The sequence below is a fragment of the Hemiscyllium ocellatum genome, chromosome 14 (assembly GCF_020745735.1).
Source record: "Hemiscyllium ocellatum isolate sHemOce1 chromosome 14, sHemOce1.pat.X.cur, whole genome shotgun sequence".
NCBI lineage: Eukaryota > Metazoa > Chordata > Chondrichthyes > Orectolobiformes > Hemiscylliidae > Hemiscyllium > Hemiscyllium ocellatum.
Window position 1 is genome coordinate 18225154 of NC_083414.1, and position 18606 is coordinate 18243759.

The 18606-nt window shown below is 38.1% G+C and overlaps 1 protein-coding gene across 5 annotated transcripts in view; it reads right to left on the reverse strand.

Moving 5' to 3' along the window:
• Positions 1-18606, reverse strand: part of mtmr14 (myotubularin related protein 14) — a 66088-nt gene that overhangs the window by 34000 nt on the left and 13482 nt on the right. For 4 of the 5 annotated variants that reach the window (XM_060835425.1, XM_060835427.1, XM_060835424.1 and 1 more), the window contains exons 3-9: positions 17053-17161; positions 12025-12100; positions 11362-11419; positions 9823-9945; positions 5018-5091; positions 3445-3515; positions 734-808 (exon numbers count right to left, since the gene is read on the reverse strand). In XM_060835425.1, coding sequence (XP_060691408.1) covers positions 734-808; positions 3445-3515; positions 5018-5091; positions 9823-9945; positions 11362-11419; positions 12025-12100; positions 17053-17161 — 586 coding nt within the window. The remainder of the gene's footprint in view (positions 1-733; positions 809-3444; positions 3516-5017; positions 5092-9822; positions 9946-11361; positions 11420-12024; positions 12101-17052; positions 17162-18606) is intronic. The other variant, XM_060835426.1, reaches the window with a different exon arrangement.

Sequence of the window (18606 nt, forward strand, 5' to 3'; positions counted from 1 at the left end):
TGCGATGCACAGAAGTCATTTTCCTATGACAAGAAATAAATAACTGGCAATATAAAAGAGCAATTACGCAAAAGACTTGTTTCCACTTTGAGAAGAACCTATTTTTCTACTGCCATCTAGATTTACTGCCTGGGTTTTGGTCTCTCTGCTCTCACAGTGTTCAAAACTGATGTGTGGAGACCAGGTTGCAACACCGACTATTCAAGTATGAACAAGATGACTTAATCTGATGAATGATTTGTAATCGCATTTTTAATGTATGGTTATCATACGTATGTGGCAAACAATAAGAGAACTGTACTTTGAAGTTGGCAACAGTATTCTAATCTAAGGCCATTCTAAACCATCAATTTAAATGGCTAGTCAAAAGCTTATGTTAATAAATAGGCTGTCAGATGACATGGAAGTGTAGCAAGTTAAGGTAAAAGGTAAAGTTGACAGCCTAGACTTCAAATTATAAGAAAGAAAAGAAATCAGTGGAATGTGTAGGTTCACATAAATGATTGCAATTATGAAAAATTTGTTAAGCCTGTTAATTTAGAGTTGAGTGCTCCTTTGTACCTAAATGACCAAAATTGGATTCCATACTTAAAGACAGATCTGCTCAATAGGTAGGAATTTCCATGATCCTGAATCAATGTGTCAATGTCAACCATCGAAAATGAGATGAAAAATCTGGAAAAGTCAGTTTATGTTGAATACAATATCCAGCATTCTTGGAACGCAGACTCACCTGATATTTCCTCCAGTCAATATTCAGATTTTCAGTCAGTGAAGGAGGTATATTCAACGGTGCATCGACAAAATCCTACAAGTACATTCATGGTCATCAGTCAAGTGCAGCAATACTCATTTTATACAATGTATGGAGAACAGTTGACGTGGAGAATAACAAAGAATAACTTCAGAAGTTATAACGATGGTCAATGCCTTCACTAGACACCATAGTGACATCTGGTACTGACACCTTCACTCAGTTAACAAGCTACAGACAATAACTATGCAAGCTTCTTTCTTCCTATACACTCAGATCTGGGAGGAAGACAAGGTACTCTGAATAGGCACGTAAAAAGAGGGGCAAATCAAACAAGATAATGAATCATGACATTTTTGAATATACTGATCAATATTACAAGGAATAAAAGGAAAAGTTTAGATTTGATAGGTTAAGGGAAGGTAAAGCACCAGAGCCTAACTTGGTTGACCCTGGGGAGAAAAATGCAGTGCTCATAGAAAATAGATTGCTGGGCTCCATTAAGTGTGCTGGCATTCTGTGAATGTTCATACCATTTTTTGGCATTTTGGAATGAAATGCCATTTCTAAAACTGAAAATTCAGATAATTTGGGTACTTAGAGGCCAGTTAACTTAGCATCTATGGTTGGGAAAGTTTCTCTTTATTCAAGGATGATATTACGTGCATTGTTTAAGAAAAAAAAACTAGAACAGCCAGCATTAAGTTGAAAAGGGTTGATCATCCTTGACAAACCTGTCAGAATTCAGAGAGGAGTTAACAAGCATGATAGATGGGAGGGGATTCAGGGGACATTGTGTACATGGGATGAAGTTTTGATAGAATACCACATAGATTACTAGAAAAGCTAAGATGTAAGAATGAAATCAGGGAAAGGATAAGTAGTAGAGTTAACATTTAGTTACAGGGGACAAGAGAGAGTAAAAGTTAGAAAAATATTTTCCAGAATAGGTGGAAAGGGACCATAGGTTTCATTTTTCATCATTTTGTATATCTATACTTTGCATATGGGATTGGAAGAAATGGTATCAAAACTTTCATCAGAAATCAAACTACTAAGTGTAATAGTTTGTTACTTAATGGAATCTACAAAGGAACAGGCAATGTAGAGATTATCAAAAAGGATGCACTTAAATCAATTGCTATCACTAGTGAAAAAAATATGCAGAAACTAATGAGATTAAAAGCAAACAAGTCCCCAGAATCTAATGGATCACACCCTATGGTCTTAAAGGAAGTGGCAGCAGAGATAATAGATGGTTATTAAAATATTGCAAAATTTCCTCAATTATGCAAAATTTCTAATGGAGTGGGAAAATGCTGTTGTAATGGCCTTATCAAAAAAAGAGACAAGCAGAAAGTGGAAAACAATAGACCAGTTTAACGCCGGTCATTGGGAATTGCTGAAATCCATGATAAAGGAAATTGTAAAGGATATTTGAAAAGTCAAAATGCAATTCAGAGCCAGCGTGGTTTTATAAAGAGAAAATTGTGTTTGACTATCTTGCTAGAGCTATTTTAACATGTAGCAAACAAATTGAATAATAGGGCTCCCCTAGACAAGGTTTAGCTTGACTTCCAGGGTGGCATTTGATAAGATGCCACTCAAAAGGTTAATACACAAGCTAAGATTACATGATATCAAGGGAAACATATTAGCGCGGATAGACGACTGGCTAACCAACAGGAAACAGGGTCAAATTAAATGGGTTTTTTTCTGGTTAGCAACCTGTAATTAGCAGGGTGCCACAGGGTTCAATCCTCAAGCCCTAACCATTTACAACCTATATTAATTACTTGGATGCCCAGATTTACAGATGACAGTAAAATGGGTGGAAAAGTAAGCTGCAAAAAAAGGAACAAGAAATTCTATGTGCCGTACCAGCAAGTGCAAGCTTGGGTCCTCTGTTTAGTCCCAATATTAGGAACCCAAAGACTATGGGTAAATCCAGTGCCCATATCTTCAATTCCATACAAAAAGTGTGCATTGTTACACAGTCTTAAGTTGTGATTTGGAGGTGCCAAAGTAGGACTGGGACAAAGCTAAAAAGCATGCAATACCAGGTTATAGTCCAACAGGTTTATTTGGAAGCACTAGCTTACAGAGTATTGCTCTTTCATCAGGTGGTCTAAAGTTTAGAGCGATTCACAAGTAGGTTCAATTCAACTATCGGAACTATGTATTTGAGTTTAGAATGAATTTTTGCCTAATTTTGCTTCGAAGGTGGTTAGGTATTTTTGCCACTAATCTGATGAATTAATTTGTTAAACTACATAGTGGATGTCTGACAAACAGACTTATGTTTCTACTTTTAGTTGGGTGAAATTATCAAAATTCATTTGTTCAACCTGGTGTATTCTACACACCCTTAGCTAGCTGCAAGTGTATGATTTTAGTTTACTATATAAAAACCTCAGTCAGTCACCATAATGCCTGCTCCTGGCTGAATACAACATGTTAAATGCATAAACTAATTATGCATTATACAGTTCTAGCTATTGTATCTGAACACCTTTCCATTTCACAAACAAGTGCAATAAAAAAATATCAGTGGTATCTATAATCTGCCGCACAAAACTCACACCTTAATCTGTAAACTGTTACAATTTATTTCTGGTCTCTTTTAGTTCTTGATGACAAGTTGTGAGTAACACTAATTTCTACTCATATCTCCATCAGCTGTAAATTACCTGGTTCCAGTTGAACACCAGCCCTTCAGCTGTGTAATCACGATCCTTGTAGTCCTTAAAAAATTCACAACCTACAGACAGAAAAACAATGTAACTGCTGGTATAACAATGCCTCCATTGCACACTGAACAATATTTACCCTTTGACTAACATTACAACTGTAATTTATTGACTGTAAAGGGCTGTGGGGATATCCTGAGATAGTGACTATGAATAGATAAAACAGAACGTAGAACAATACAGCACTGGAACAGGCCCTCTGGCCCACCATGTCTGCACTAACCATGATGCCATTCTAAACTAATCTCATCTGCTTGCACATGGCCTATATACTTTCATTCCCCAAAGATGAATGTGGTTGTGCGAATGCCTAAACATTGTTATCGTACCTGCTTTTAAGATCTGTGCAAAAAACGTGCCTTACAGATCACCTTTCCCCTTATACATTAAACCTATGGGACAAGTCTTTCTTCACGTCCATCTTCACAGCCTAAATACAATTACATAAATGATAAATTGGGAGAACTTGTGGGTGAGCTCATTACTTTGTAAACAATTGAAATGTGAACTTGAAATGAAAATAAGGTTGGTCTTCCATCACTTGGTATAAATGGAATTTCTTTTGCAGCCAAATACTGAATGTCTATAGACAATCAATCATTTCCTAATCTAATATTTGGGAAATATTCACACAGAATTTCCCACAAACATTGGTCACATCTTTTAAAGTAAAAAAAAAGATTTTTTCAAAAAAAAAAACCAGAAGTATTTCATTTTATCCATATCTACTAAGAAAGATGCAACTGTGATGCACAAGGCATCACTTCTTTGTCATATAGTTAACTCAAAATGAACATGGTTTAAGCCTAGAGAAACCAACGCAACAAAAAAAAAGGAAAGTGATAAAAAAAAAATTACAGCATAGTTTGACAGACAGGACATTAAATATCAACATGTGCTCACTTTCTTTTGGTAGAATGGATGGCACAGTGGTTAGCACTGCTGCCTCACAGTGCCAGAGACCCGGGTTCAATTCCCGCCTCAGGTAACTGTCTGAGTGGAGCGAGCACATTCTCCCAGTGTTTGCATGGGTTTCCTCTGGGTGCACCAGTTTCCCCCCACAGTCCAAAAATGTGCAGGTTAGGTGAACTAGCCATGCTAAATTGCCCGTAGTGTTAGGTGTGGGGGGATGGGTTTGGGTGGGTTGCTCTTCAGAGGGTCGGTGTGGACTTGTTGGGCCGAAGGGCCTGCTTCCACACTATAAAAGTTGCCTAATTTCATTGTTGTCTTTATACAAGATAAAGCAAGACATTATTTATTTTAATTATTTAGAAAGTCTATTTTTTAAAAAAAGGACCAATGATTTGATTAGAGGAACCCTCGATTATCCGGCATTCAATTATCCAAATATCGGATTATCTGACAGGATCGCAAGGTCTCGATGCTTGGCTAAACTATGTTATCCGACATTAGATTATCTGGAATTCGATTAACTGAATGAAATACACCCCGCCTATGTCCTTCAGATAATCGAGATTCCTCTGTTTATCCAATGCTGCTGTGAAGTGTTTACCTGGGTATGGTATAGATAACAAAGTGAAATCTGCATATCTTTGAGCTTTGTCCACCTTCTCAGATGAGGTCACACTGAACAAGGGGAAGACAGACCGTTATTTACAAAATTTTGTATTTTTATTGCATTTATATAATAAGCATAAAGAGATTCAATGAAAAAGAGTGACCAAAACATTGGTTTTCCTTTGATAGTATCAAGCACTTCCAGGTAAAAGACAACTGGGTCCCACTGGGTACTGACAGACTGCATTGAAGTCCGCCAACTGCATTCCAATTTTGCGCAGCAGATGCCATGTGACTCCTAAGCATTATTCCTTTTCTACAAGCTCATGACCATAATTCAATTCACTTGAGACCATTTTAGGCAGCTGACAGCAGTCAAAATCCATCTTAACTGTTCAGTTTGGGTTCAAATTCTGGCTGCAGAACGGTCAATGCCTCAATCTAATCACACCAAAACAGTGGAGATCTATTTCTACTGTTGAGAGTCTTTGCTGTTTCATAGTATCAATGAGATATCTTTTAGACACATTACATCAGTGAGTACAAAAGGTCAAGAGCAGAATTTTCAAGTGAAAGGGAAAGAAACTGGGAGGAGAAAAGTTTGTTCTAAAAGGTTGTGTAAGCCATGTTGAAGTGGAAGGTAAAATTGCAAGGAAAAAAAACTGAAGGAAACTATACACTAGTTGCATATCAAAGTGCAATATCCGTTAAAAGTTAACTTAGCCAAGGCTTCAAAACATTGCTAAAAATAATTCACTGGCATTTTCTTTTAAAAAAAAAAGTTAGTTTCACTTCCCTTTTAAAACCCCAACCACAAATGCACCTAATGTTTCACAGATGAATACTGTACAGTTGGCAAAGAGAAGCTCAAATTCATATTCAAAAACATTTGTTTAATTTAAATCTCTGCAGCACAGACTTCCTGAAGGCATCACTGATACAAGATGAATGTTAAGACTAGAGAAAAGAACAGGGACACGCTCCAGTGCAAACTTTGGTTTCCCAACTCAATTGACCAAATCTGCGCTGAATTAATGTATTTGAACTATATTACCTAACAATACTTCTGACTTGGAGGATCTACAACTTTCTCTGCATGAAGTACTGTTGCATCTCAACAATGATGTCTTTAGTAATTGATACATTAATTTGAAGAGGGAACAGGACATCAGATTTAAAATAATATTGGAAAATGATAGACCAGATCTAAAAGTTGAAATTCTAAATTGGAGAAAAGCCAATTTTGACGGTATTAGGCAAGAATTTTCAAAAGCTGATTGGGGGCAGATGTTCGCAGGTAAAAGGACGGTTGGAAAATGGGAAGTCTTCAGAAATGAGATAACGAGAATCCAGAGAAAGTATTGAGTACAGGAGATGAGAGATCATGTTGCAGCTCTACAAGACAGTGGTTAGGCCACATTTCAAATATTGCGTGCAATTCTGGTCTCCTTCCTATCAGAAAGACGTCGTGAAACTTGAAAGGGTTCACAAAAGATTTACAAGGATCCAAATACCTTTGAAATATTGTAATTATACCAGCCTCCACCACTTCCTTTGGCAGCTCATCCCTTGCACGTACTACCCTCTGTATGAAGGTGACCCTTATGTCTCTTTTAGATCTTCCCCCTCTTACCCTAAACCTATGCCCACTCGTTTTGGACTCCTCCACCCTAGGGAAAAGACTTTGTGTATTTACCACATCCATGCCCCTCAATTTTATAAACCACTAAGGTCACCCCTCAACCTTCAACACTGGGAAAAACAGGCCTTACCTATTCAGCCTCTCCCTATAGCTCAAACCTGCCAACCTAGCAACATCCTTGTAAATCTTTTCTGAACCCTTTCAAGTTTCACAACATCCTTCCTAAAGCAAGAAGACAAGAATTGCATGCAATATTCCAAAAGTGGCATAACTAATGTTGCAGCCGCAACAAAGACCTCCTAACTCCAATACTCAGCGCTCTGATCAATAAAAGGAGGCTTATCAAACGCCTTCTTCACTTTGCTATCTACCTGTGACTCCACTTTCAAGGAACTATGAACCTGCACTTCAAGGTCTCTTTGTTCAACACCACTCCTCAGGACCTTACCATTAAGTGTATAAGTCTTGGCTTGATTTATCTTTCTAAAATGTAGCACATCACATTTATCTAAATTAAACTCCATCTGCCACCCCTCAGTCCATTGGCCTATCTGATCAAAATCCCATTGTATGGAGGTGACCTTCTTTTCTGTCCACTACATCTCCAATTTTGGTGTCATCTGCAAGGAGTTTAATTGACATGATTGAGCAAATTAAAGTGGGACATAGACTATTTTCAAACTTTCAATGCTTGAATTCAAAATACCCACATCTGCCACCAAACATGAGCATGCCCTGATAACTATCAAATTCTATTTGCTATTGGAGCCCAACACAGTATGATACAGGTTTAAAATTTTAATGAGACATGAGGGGGTGATTCAGGAACTCATTTATGTCTTTCACTTACATTTATACTATGTTGAAAAACCACGAATTGCACTTGAGCACGTGGGATTCACTTTGACATATAGACATGTTGTGATAAGCACATAAAATGGAAAAGAACAGATGGTTACTAATAAAGTTAGAAACAGGAAGTTTGGAAGAATCTCAAGTGGAGCATAAATAAAAGGCCTATTTCTGTACAGGCTAATTCTATGTGAATGAAGATTTCATGTTATGCATTTGAGAATGAAATACCCATAGAATACAACTATTGAGATTGATAATGCACACCTGCTCTCTTCATGCCTTGACCAAGCAGTCAGATAAAGCTGGAATACATTCTGGAAAGTGCAAAACCGTGAATACAGAATCTGAGACTTTAGATGGAGATTGCATGTTTTGTTTCAAAACATACATATGCACAACAGTAAGATTATAATATCATGAATGGTGAAATCTGGCAATTATAGAAATGTTTGAAAGCACTAGAGAGCCACGAACACAGCCCAATCCATCATGCAAACCAGCATCTTATTGACTGACTTCATCTATACTTCCCACTGCCTCAGGAAAGCAAACACCATAATCAAAGACCCCTTCTACCCCAGTTCTACTCTGTTCCATCCTCTTCCATCAGGTAAAATATATAAAAGGTTTATATACACATACAAATAGTTTCAAGACCAGCTTCTACTCCACTGTTTCTAGGCTTCTGAATGGATCCCTCAGATTTTAAATTTAATGTTGATCTCACTCTGTGTACCTTCTCCGCAGCCGTAACACTGAATTCTTCACTCTGTTCTATTACCCTAATGCACTTTGTATGGAATGATCTGCCTGTACTGCATGCAAACATTTTCACTGTACCTAGGTATGTGACAATAAATTAAATCAAATCAAAATGCTACAATTTGAGATATTATAGAACTAAGAACATGTCAGAAAATACATTAGATTCAAACAATGAAAACAAAGCAGAAGCAATTTAGACATATGATACACCAAGTGTCCATTTCAGCCTCGATTATTCAAAGCATTTTCAAGAAATATTTATGTAAAGCTGACACGTCACCATAGTAAAGGGAAAAAGATAGAGTAACATGTGGGTTACATTTTTTTCTTCTTTTCCCTAATATTTATGTGGTTTCTTATTGAAGCTGGAATGTTATGTTTAAAAAATTAATTACCATTAAGGAATGGTAATCACCTCCATTACCTCTGCCATTTATGCTTCACATGATGGTGGAGACTTGTTTTACAAGAATTTTAAAAGTTATCTGAATATTTTCCCTATGATGCATACAATGATGCAAAAGCAGCATTTACAGCCAATCCAAAATTCTGCAGATATTAGCATTCAAAGATGGGACAAGAGTCTCATATAGGAAAGACAGAGTATGGTGGAAACTCCTCTTCTTGAAGTGAATCAGTGGGATGTATAGCAATGCTGAGGACGTTGTCATCATTTTTCTGCTGCCTGCTAGCACATATTACCAGGTTTATGGAACTCATTTCACAACTTGCATCAATGAGTTTTGAACTCTCAACCTCTGGGTTGCTAGCTCATGATTAGGCATTAATAAGAACATTTTACTTGGGGAGGAATAAACAAGTCTGGGAGGAAGTATTCATAGGCATTATAAACATTGAGACATTCCTGAATTGTTGAGCATTCAGATCATAAAGGCAAATTATAACCTTGATTATACATGATAGTCGGATATTTATCACATTCCTCCCTCAGAGTTCCTTGTTTTATAACTGTTAATATGCCTCTTCCTCACGTACATCTGTAGCGTTATCAAGGCATCAGGCAGGACTGCTCTATGAAAAAAAGATCGGGCAAATTGGGTCTGTATTTTCTAGAGTTTCAAAGAATACTTAGCGGTCTCACAGAAACTTACCAACTACTTAGCAGCAGAGATGCAAGTAGGATGTTTCAGAATCACAGAAGTGTTATGGCACAGAAGGAAGCCATTTGGCCCAATGTTCCTGTACCAGCCTCCCTGGTTCCACAGTATAGAACCAGGGACCCAATTTTAAAATAAGGGAGATACCACTTAAGGCCTAAGTGAGGACAAATTATTTTATGCAGAGGGTAGGGGACTTATGGAACTCTTTACCACAGAGGGCTATGAAAGCTAAGTGCTTGCATTTGTGTAAGGTGGAGATTGATAGATTTCTTCTTAACAGTGGCATACAGGGTTATAGGAATGGGGCGTATGTAAAAGACACTGAAGTATTAGATCTGCCATGATCATGTTAGATGGTGGATAAGGCTCGAATAATTAAATGGCCTACTCCTCTTTATAATTTCAGAAACCACTTACTTCAGCCCAAACTTAACTTTCTTCTTCTCTACCATCAGATCACAGATGTAACGAACAGAAAGATAGCGCAGCAGTTTTATATCATGACCCCTGACTTTATCAAACAACTGTGAATCACCATTCCTGGAATAGTCAAAAAGAAAGGAAGCAAGGTCAGAACAAAAAGATCTCATATCTTCTTCAGCTAAAATTCTCCACAGATGTACACTAACTAAGAAAGCATAAGCCCAGATATTTCTGAGAAGACAATTTACGATTGAGCTCCAATATTTGATATTCTACTCACTCATTCTTTGTAGTGCATCATTCCTTCAAAGTACGGGTCACATACTGATAGAAAGACACATTGTTTTTGTACTGGGGCTATACAGTCCTGGTGTTCATTCAATTTGGATTTGAGAGAAATAACTCTAGCATGATTAAATGTACCATTAATAAGAATGCACTGCTGATCCCCCTAGATTTTTTAAAAAAAGGTTTGTCAGAACTTTTCTAGGAACCATAAAGCCAACATTCACAGATAAATGTATTTGCATTGTCCTAGGTTCCCTTTCTACATTATACAAGTCACCATTTATGGAATCTAGAAAGAAGACTACAGAAGATAGCCAAAACGTGCAGACAAAACATCTGGCAAATCCAATGTGATGTGGGGAAATATGAAATTGCCCATTTTGGTGGAAAGAATGAAAAAGCATTATCTAAAATGGTGAGAGATTGCAGATCTTTGAATTATGTAAGAATTGCAATATGTTAGTATTCAGGAATAGCAAGTAATCAAGAAAGCTAATAAAATTCTAATCAGCCATTGCAAGGGAAATTGAATACCAAAGTAAGGATGTCATGTTTCAGTCATACAGGACAGTGATAAGACCATACCTTGAGTTTCCTTATTTAAGGGAAGATGTAAATCATGGGAAGCAGTTCAGAGAAGGTTTACTAGGTCAATGGAATGGGAACGTTGTGTTGGAGGGAAGTTTGGACAGGATAGACTTGTATCTACTGCTGAACCTTAGAAGCATAAGAGACAACTTGATTGAATATCTAATCTGCTGAGGGGCCTTGACAAGCAGCATGTGGAAAGAAGGGCCTTTCCTCTTCTTGAAGATTTTACAACTAGGGGGCACCCATTTAATACAGAGGGAAGGAGATAATACAGAGAGCTGACTGCCTTTGAAACTCTCTTCCTCAAAAAGGCGATGGAAGCAGAGTCAGTTAAATTTTTGATAAGCAAGGAGGGCATAAACATGATCGTGGGTAGACAGAAATGTGGAGTAACCAGGTCAGTCATGATCTTGTTGAAATGTGGAGCAGTCGAGAGCAGCCAATTAGCATCTGCTTCTAATTTACATATTTATGAGCCTTGTTTCTAAACAATTAGATCAGCTGCAATCAAAAAAACACAAATGAGGAAAACAAGAAATAGAAAATTCTATTCTATCACACAGAAACGAATTCAAGACACTGTGGCTATACTCGAGGTTCATGTTTTTGGTGATATCAGTCTATTCTAGGCCAAACATGAAGTAAGTCACTTACCGTACTGCAAAATCATCAGGCACTTCATCAGACTCTGCTCCTGCATCATCAGATCCTCCTAGGAGAAAACAAACAAGCATACATGATTAAGTTAAGCAATTACTGTCAGAAGCTTCATATAAGCTCTCTTTTCCCCCCCCAAACTCAGACTGCACTCAACTTAACAGGTCAATGAAACTTAAACAATTTCAGAAAATAATGCATACGGTTCAATACAATAGCTTCACTTCTCATACAAATCAGATTTTGAAAATAATATATCATCAGCTAGTGCTCCGATACGTCTACAGCAAAAATACATGGCATAGACAACTGGGCTAAAGTAGTCCATTTCAACATTGCGATTATTACGCAAGACTATGCGTATGCCCCTGTCAGAAAGCAAGGAGGACTTCAATCTTATACTGGCACAGCCTAGTTCTGCTCCATGCAGAGCAAACACTGACCTCCAGCCAAATAGCATTAATGCAATGCCAAATCAACCCAATTCAAGCCAAGGCAGAAGAATGAAGTTACAGCCAGGTCTCTTTGTCCATAGCATTCAGTTTTGGAGGGAAAAACAAAGAATATTCTATACCATTCAAATCATTTATACTCCTATAACTACTTTTATAATAAGGTCAGAACATACATGTATTTTTAAAGAATTAAATCATTATTCACCTGAGAATAAGTAGTTGTATCCACTGCGCCCATACAACTCCCCCCATCCAGCCAGGGTTGCTGACCGACATATATGCTGCAAATGGAGGAGAAAAAAAGATAAACTTTGGAAACTGAAAATCAACAATACTTTAATAAATAACTCAATTTAAAAACCTGTTAGCACACACTAAAGAGAATAGCACATTAACTTGTTTTAGTTCAACCAGTGAGGATAGAGGCCTTTGATAAAAGTGAGAATGAAAACAAAGCAATAAAGATTTGTGTTATGAAGACCGTAGCTTTTTAAGTTTTCTGTAAAGCATAGAGTTTAACAGATTCTGCTAGAACAGTATAAAACATCGGTTAGGCCACAGCTAGAGTATTGTGTGCAGTTCTGGAAACCACATTATAGGAAAAATGTTGTCTGGACTGGAGAGCTTTAGTTATGAAGTGAGATCGAACAGAGGGGGCGGGGCGCGGGAGGGTTACTGTGCTTGGAGTAGAGGAGACCGAGGGAGGACATGTTTGAGATATATAAAATTATGAAGAGCATAGACAGGAAGGGCATTTTCCCCTGTTCGAAGGGATCAGTGACCAGAGGATGTAAAGTTAAGGTACAGGGCAGCAGATTTACAGGAAATGTGAGGAAGCTTTTTCTTTAAACTGAGCATTATGGGAATTTGGTACACTCTGCCTGTAATCCTCATAACATTCAAGAAATATTTAGACGCACACCTGCAATGTTAAGGTATATAATGTTATGGGCCAAGTATTGCAAAATGTGATTACAATAGGTTGGGGTTATTTTTGACCAGCACAGACTCAATGGGTCAAACAGCCTTTTTCTGTGTAGACTTTTATGACTATGCCTATTTCAGTCCACAATAAAAAAATACAAAGAACTATTTTAAAAACTAAGGATATGTTTACAGCATGGGAATATCGTATTGCTGCAGTCACTGAAATATGGTTGGAGGAGGGACAGGACTACACCACTCCTGTGAAGAGAACTTTCACATGTGAAGGTGTAAAAGTTTCATTTGCGTCTAAGACCAAAGGGCAAAGGTTTAAGGTGAGAAGTAAGCAGTTTGGACCAGATCTGGTAAAAAAAAAAATTCTATACCCTCTGGGTGAAAATTCACACTAAGGGTGATAGAAAGAGTCACGTAGACAGTGGTGCCTGAGAGGTTAGTGGAGCAAGGTACTCTCACGTTTTAGTATCTGGACGAGAACTTCAAATGCAAGGGCTTAACAGGCTATGAACCAAGTGCAGGAAAATGGGATTAGTGTAGATTAGTGGTTGTTGGCTGACATGGACATGGTTGGCTGAAGAGCCTGTTTCTAAATTTTATCACTCTGTTAACAGACTGCTGCACTTTTTAAAAACAAGTAACCGGACACTCATTGTTTGTTCAGACAGCAGATAGTTAAAGAAATAGTGGAAGACTAGTTTGCAGACAAGATGGATCCAAGGGGTGGGCACAAATGGAGCTGTGGCTGGCAACAAACAGCTTTGGATAAATGACCAGTTATTGATGACAGAGGTCTTCCGCCTGCCAACAACTATGTAACTGGCTCCTGGATATCTGAACAAGTCAGGAATATGAATGCTTGGGAGAAACCATCAAATCGCCTCAAAGTTTTTTTTAAGGACAGGAAAGAGACATTACACCAGGAAAGCAAGTTTATTTTTCCCACAGCAGTTGCTGTCAGCTGTGACTCTTAACCAGTAAGCCAGAGACTTTATTAGTGTGAATCAGTCATTCTGTAACTTCTGCAAAGACAGGTGGGTGGCACGGTGGTTCAGTGGCTAGCACTGCTGCTTTACAGTGCCAGGATTCTCAGTTTGATTCCACCCTGAGACGGCTGTCTGTGTGGAGTTTGCACATTCTCTCAGTGTCTGCGTGGGTTTCCTCCGGGTGTCCGGTTTCCTCCCACAGACAAGAGACATGCTGGTTAGATGGATTGGCCATGTTAAATTGCCCATAGCGTCTAGGGATATGCAGGCTAGCGTGATTAGCCATAGGCAATGCCGGGATAGGATAGGGGAGTGGGACTGGGTAGGATGCTCTTCAGAGAGTTGGTGTTGACTCGATACACTGAATGGCCTGCTTCCACACTATAGAGATTCTATGATGCTAGTTGAAAGTATTTGGAGAAGGAGAATCAAGGAGCAGCATGCCTGGATAAGACAAAAGGACGACCTCAGAAAGCCCTGTGAACAGGCACCACTGCCCATGCCTTTTTCTCCTGTTTGAGTTTGTTAGTCTGTGTGCACACATGCATGCAGTTATAAGAGGATTCAAGTTATACATCAACTGCTCATATAAATGTATATGCAGTTAGAATCTATTTATTTGTAATAAGTAGTAATTCTTGTCAAGTACAGAAACCTGATTTGTGCTGAAAACCTGGATCTGAATGATAGGTAAATTGGGAACTTCTGTGTATTCTTAAAATCTAACTTTTGTGACAACTCCAGGAATAGCAGGGCCTGATTTCCAGAGCATCACCCCAAAAGGAGACATATAGCATATTCTCACCTGCAGCACTCTGCTCAATGTTCACTGATTCCGTAAGTTTGGCCATGAACTGCAAAATAACAGGGCTTACTGCAGAGCTTCACTAAAGTTGCCCACAAAGATGCAGTCATATTTGTGGTGGAACTTTCTTTCCAAATATTAGTTTGAATTTGTTACCAAGTAAAGGAAATCTTCAAATATCCAGTAACAGTGGCGTCTTCAAGAAGGGGAGGCAAACATTCACGTTCAAGTATTCTCTCAGATATCAAAGGTAAGAAACTGCAGTACCATCTTCCATCGTTATTGCATTGGAGAGTGAAAAATGATGATTGGCACAAACATGGAATGAAGGTACTTAGACTTTTCAAAACTGTGGAATTTTGATTGTAATCTAACATTTTAGAAATTATAATATTCATTTCTCAGGATAAGAAAGATTTTTCAGCGGTAGTTATGAAATAATGCAATTAAAAGCTCAGGAACACCTCATTTGTTTGATTCTGAGATGAACGTTGTGAAAAAGAGAATTCACATGAAATTGATTGCAACATAGGGATATAACATCGCATTCCGATTTTTGAAATGCATTTGTGGGATGTGGGTGTCACTGGCTCGGCCAGCATTTATTGCCCAGAGGGCATACCAGGTAAAGATGGCAGGGTTCCTTCCCTAAAGGATATTAATGAACCAATAGGTCTTTATGACAAGAGCAATAGTTACACAATCACCAGTGGGCCAGCTTTTTATTCCAGACTTTTACTGAATTTAATTCATCTGCCATGGCAGGATTTGAAATCCTGTATCAGAACATTAACCTGGGATTCTGGATTACTCACCCAGTAACATTATCTCTCTGGGAAGATTATCACCAAAAGCAGCTTTTGGACTTCTGCATCTAATATGCAGATTCGAGACATTGCTGTCAGCTTCAGCAGAGTAATGAGAAAACATTCAACAATTTTGCCATCAATACTACTGCAAAATCCAGGGCTTTTATTTTAAGGTTGCACAGCTCCAACATTTAGCAGAGAAGCTGACTGGTGAGCAAATTCTGATAGTAGATACCAAAAGTTGGTGGACGGCACAGTGGTTAGCACTGTTGCCTCACAGCGCCAGAGACCTGGGTTCAATTCCCGACTCAGACAACTGACTGTGTGGAGTTTGCACATTCTCCCCCTGTCTGCGTGGGTTTCCTCCCACAGTCCAAAGATGTGCAGGTCAGGTGAATTGGCCATGCTAAATTGCCCGTAGTGTTAGGTAAGGGGTAAATGTATGGGTACGGGTGGGTTGCGCTTCGGCGGGTCGGTATGGACTTGTTGGGCCGAAGGGCCTGTTTCCACACTAAGTAATCTAATCTAATACCAAAAGTTAAGAATTTCTTTTTGAAAGTAAAATCCCATTAGATCCAAGAACGATATTTCTGTTTGCATTCAATCTTTCTCATTATATCCTTCAATATCTTTTTTGTTATAAGATAAATGTTTAACTCCTCAAATGATATTTCTTTTAAATTTCGGAGGCACTCCCAATAAATCTATCCCACCTTGTCTGTTACTTTTTTGCAATTTCACTATTTATTGCTAACTTTCTACTTTTTAGCACATTGCCTAGTATTTGAAACCTCAAATACAAGAACTTCAAGTCAGGTACATTAGTATTTCCCCAGTCAAAATTCCCTTTGAATCATGCCTGATTAGTTATTTTCTAGTTGAAAAGTAGTTTAGTTTGGCTAGCCCCACTTTATTTTACTCACCATTTTCCATTCTGTATAATAACCTATTCTATTTATTCTTTAGAATTAACCATGAATTTACAAGCTATTGAAGCATATCTGGTAACAAACTACATTTCCTCTTATCACGAGTGGATAGAGTAGCACCATTAAAAGTACAGCAGGTTAAGCTGCATCAGACAAGAAGGGGAGTTGACATTATAAGTCAGAACCTTTCACCACCAGTGTCAATAGCTTCTTTGCAAAACATGTTTGATAACCATGAATTATTAGATAACCCAGACCCCACATCCCTCTGCTGAGGTGGACTTTCATGTAACAGGTGGCAGACGTAGTTCAGTGTAGAATAATTTATGGAGCACTGAATGTTAAGAACTGGTCTATCATCGATAGCAATCACTCCTCTTGTATTCTATGTGATAATCGAAACTGACCATATCTGAAGACGACAATGACGAATGCCCAAGTACTTCAATTTTAAAAGTCAAGTAGTTCATGGAATAAACTTTGTCTGAAAACTTGGTTACTCATTTCTAAAAAGAAAACTATACATTGGTTCACTTCTAATTTCAAGCCAAATTAAATTAAATACTATAAAACATTGTCACTTGCCATCTCTGCACTTTTGCAACTTATCTATACTCTTCTCTGTTGATCCAATTTCCATCAAGTATCTTACAAACCAAGCTTATTAGGCTCAAGTTACAAAGTAATCCACCACTGTGTGTTCCAACCTTCTAAGCTTTAAATTAATATATCAGCTCAACCTCAAAAAAGAGAGAATAATCATACCTTTCCATGGTACAAGATGACTGGGCAGACAAAGCGACTACGACATCTTGCCATCTTGCTACGGCTCACAAAATCCTGCAGTTTGCTTGTCTGAACTGTGCTCTCAAACCTACAAAAAAAAGTATGAGATATAAAATTAAAACATCCATTTTTAAAAATACCCCAAGAGAATAGGTCTCTGTGAGTAAGTGATGTCTACATCAAATGCAGCAGTCTCTTAAATCCTACACAAAGTTGGCAGAGACAGTGATGCTAACAATATTCATTTGGCATTGAGTAACAAGTATAGACTTTTTTAAAAAAAAGGTGTAGTATTTTGCAGTTATCATTTGGTCTCATCAGACAGAGAAACAACATAACTTTTTCAAAGTGGAGTCAACGTGTGAAGTACTGCTGGTAGTGCAGCCTGTACAGGGCAGAGTAACTTAGAACACATATCTACAGGTCACAGTGAGGGCTGTTAGCTTTAATTGCCTACAAAATTGATGTTGCTATGTCAAAAGATCAAATCATATGGATTCAAAAACTATTTTACATTGAGGGTGCAGGTATCAATCACATCTTCAATTAAAAACAAAACTCAGATAAGTAGCACAAGAAATCCCTCAGGAATCTGATGTACAAGCTTTAATTTGCACTCCGCTAATATACACACACAATAGCTCAGCAATCGTTTCCCTTCCTGATGATGCCCATTACCTGGCATTAAGTGCCTTCTAAAACATGACTGTCTCAGGGAACCACTAGACCAAGAAGTTTAAGTCTCCTGAGTTTGTTATAATTGTTATATTATAAATACAACCCAATAGCTAGATGTTTAAAAATTAAACCTTTTGCTACTTGATGTTGCCTATCGTGTTCTACAGAATTATCATTCTTCCACTAGCTAAATTGTACAGACTATATTTGAACTAAATGGGTTCTACAAATGTACAATGCACTATATTGTGGGCAGCACGGTGGCACAGTGGTTAGCACTGCTGCCTCACAGCGCCAGAGACCCGGGTTCAATTCCTGACTCAGGCAACTGACTGTGTGGAGTTTGCACATTCTCCTCGTGTCTGCGTGAGTTTTCTCCAGGTGCTCCGGTTTTGTTCCACAGTCCAAAGATGTGCAGGTCAGGTGAATTGGCCATGCTAAATTGCCCGTAGTTTTTAGGTAAAAGGGGTAAATGTAGGGGAATGATGGGTTGCGCTTTGGCAGGTTGGTGTGGACTTGTTGGGCCGAAGGGCCTGTTTCCACACTGCAAATAATCTAATCTAATTAGTGTAAGTCAATAGCCTGGATACTAATTAATTAATTAAACTGGAGATTCCTAGCTGGCCTTAATACCCTGTATCCAAGACAATTAATGAATGCATTCAATTCTTCACCAAGGTAGCTCAAAACTCAGATTCCATTTGAAGAAGAATAGATGAACAGACTTTCAATCAACTAAAAATACTTCCTTCCCTTTTTCACTGTTAATAATATTATTTTAAAAAAATGAATATCCCTGTATATATAGAATCAGACTGCCATTAGGACTGTTTCACTTCAGCAGCTGTTTTTAAA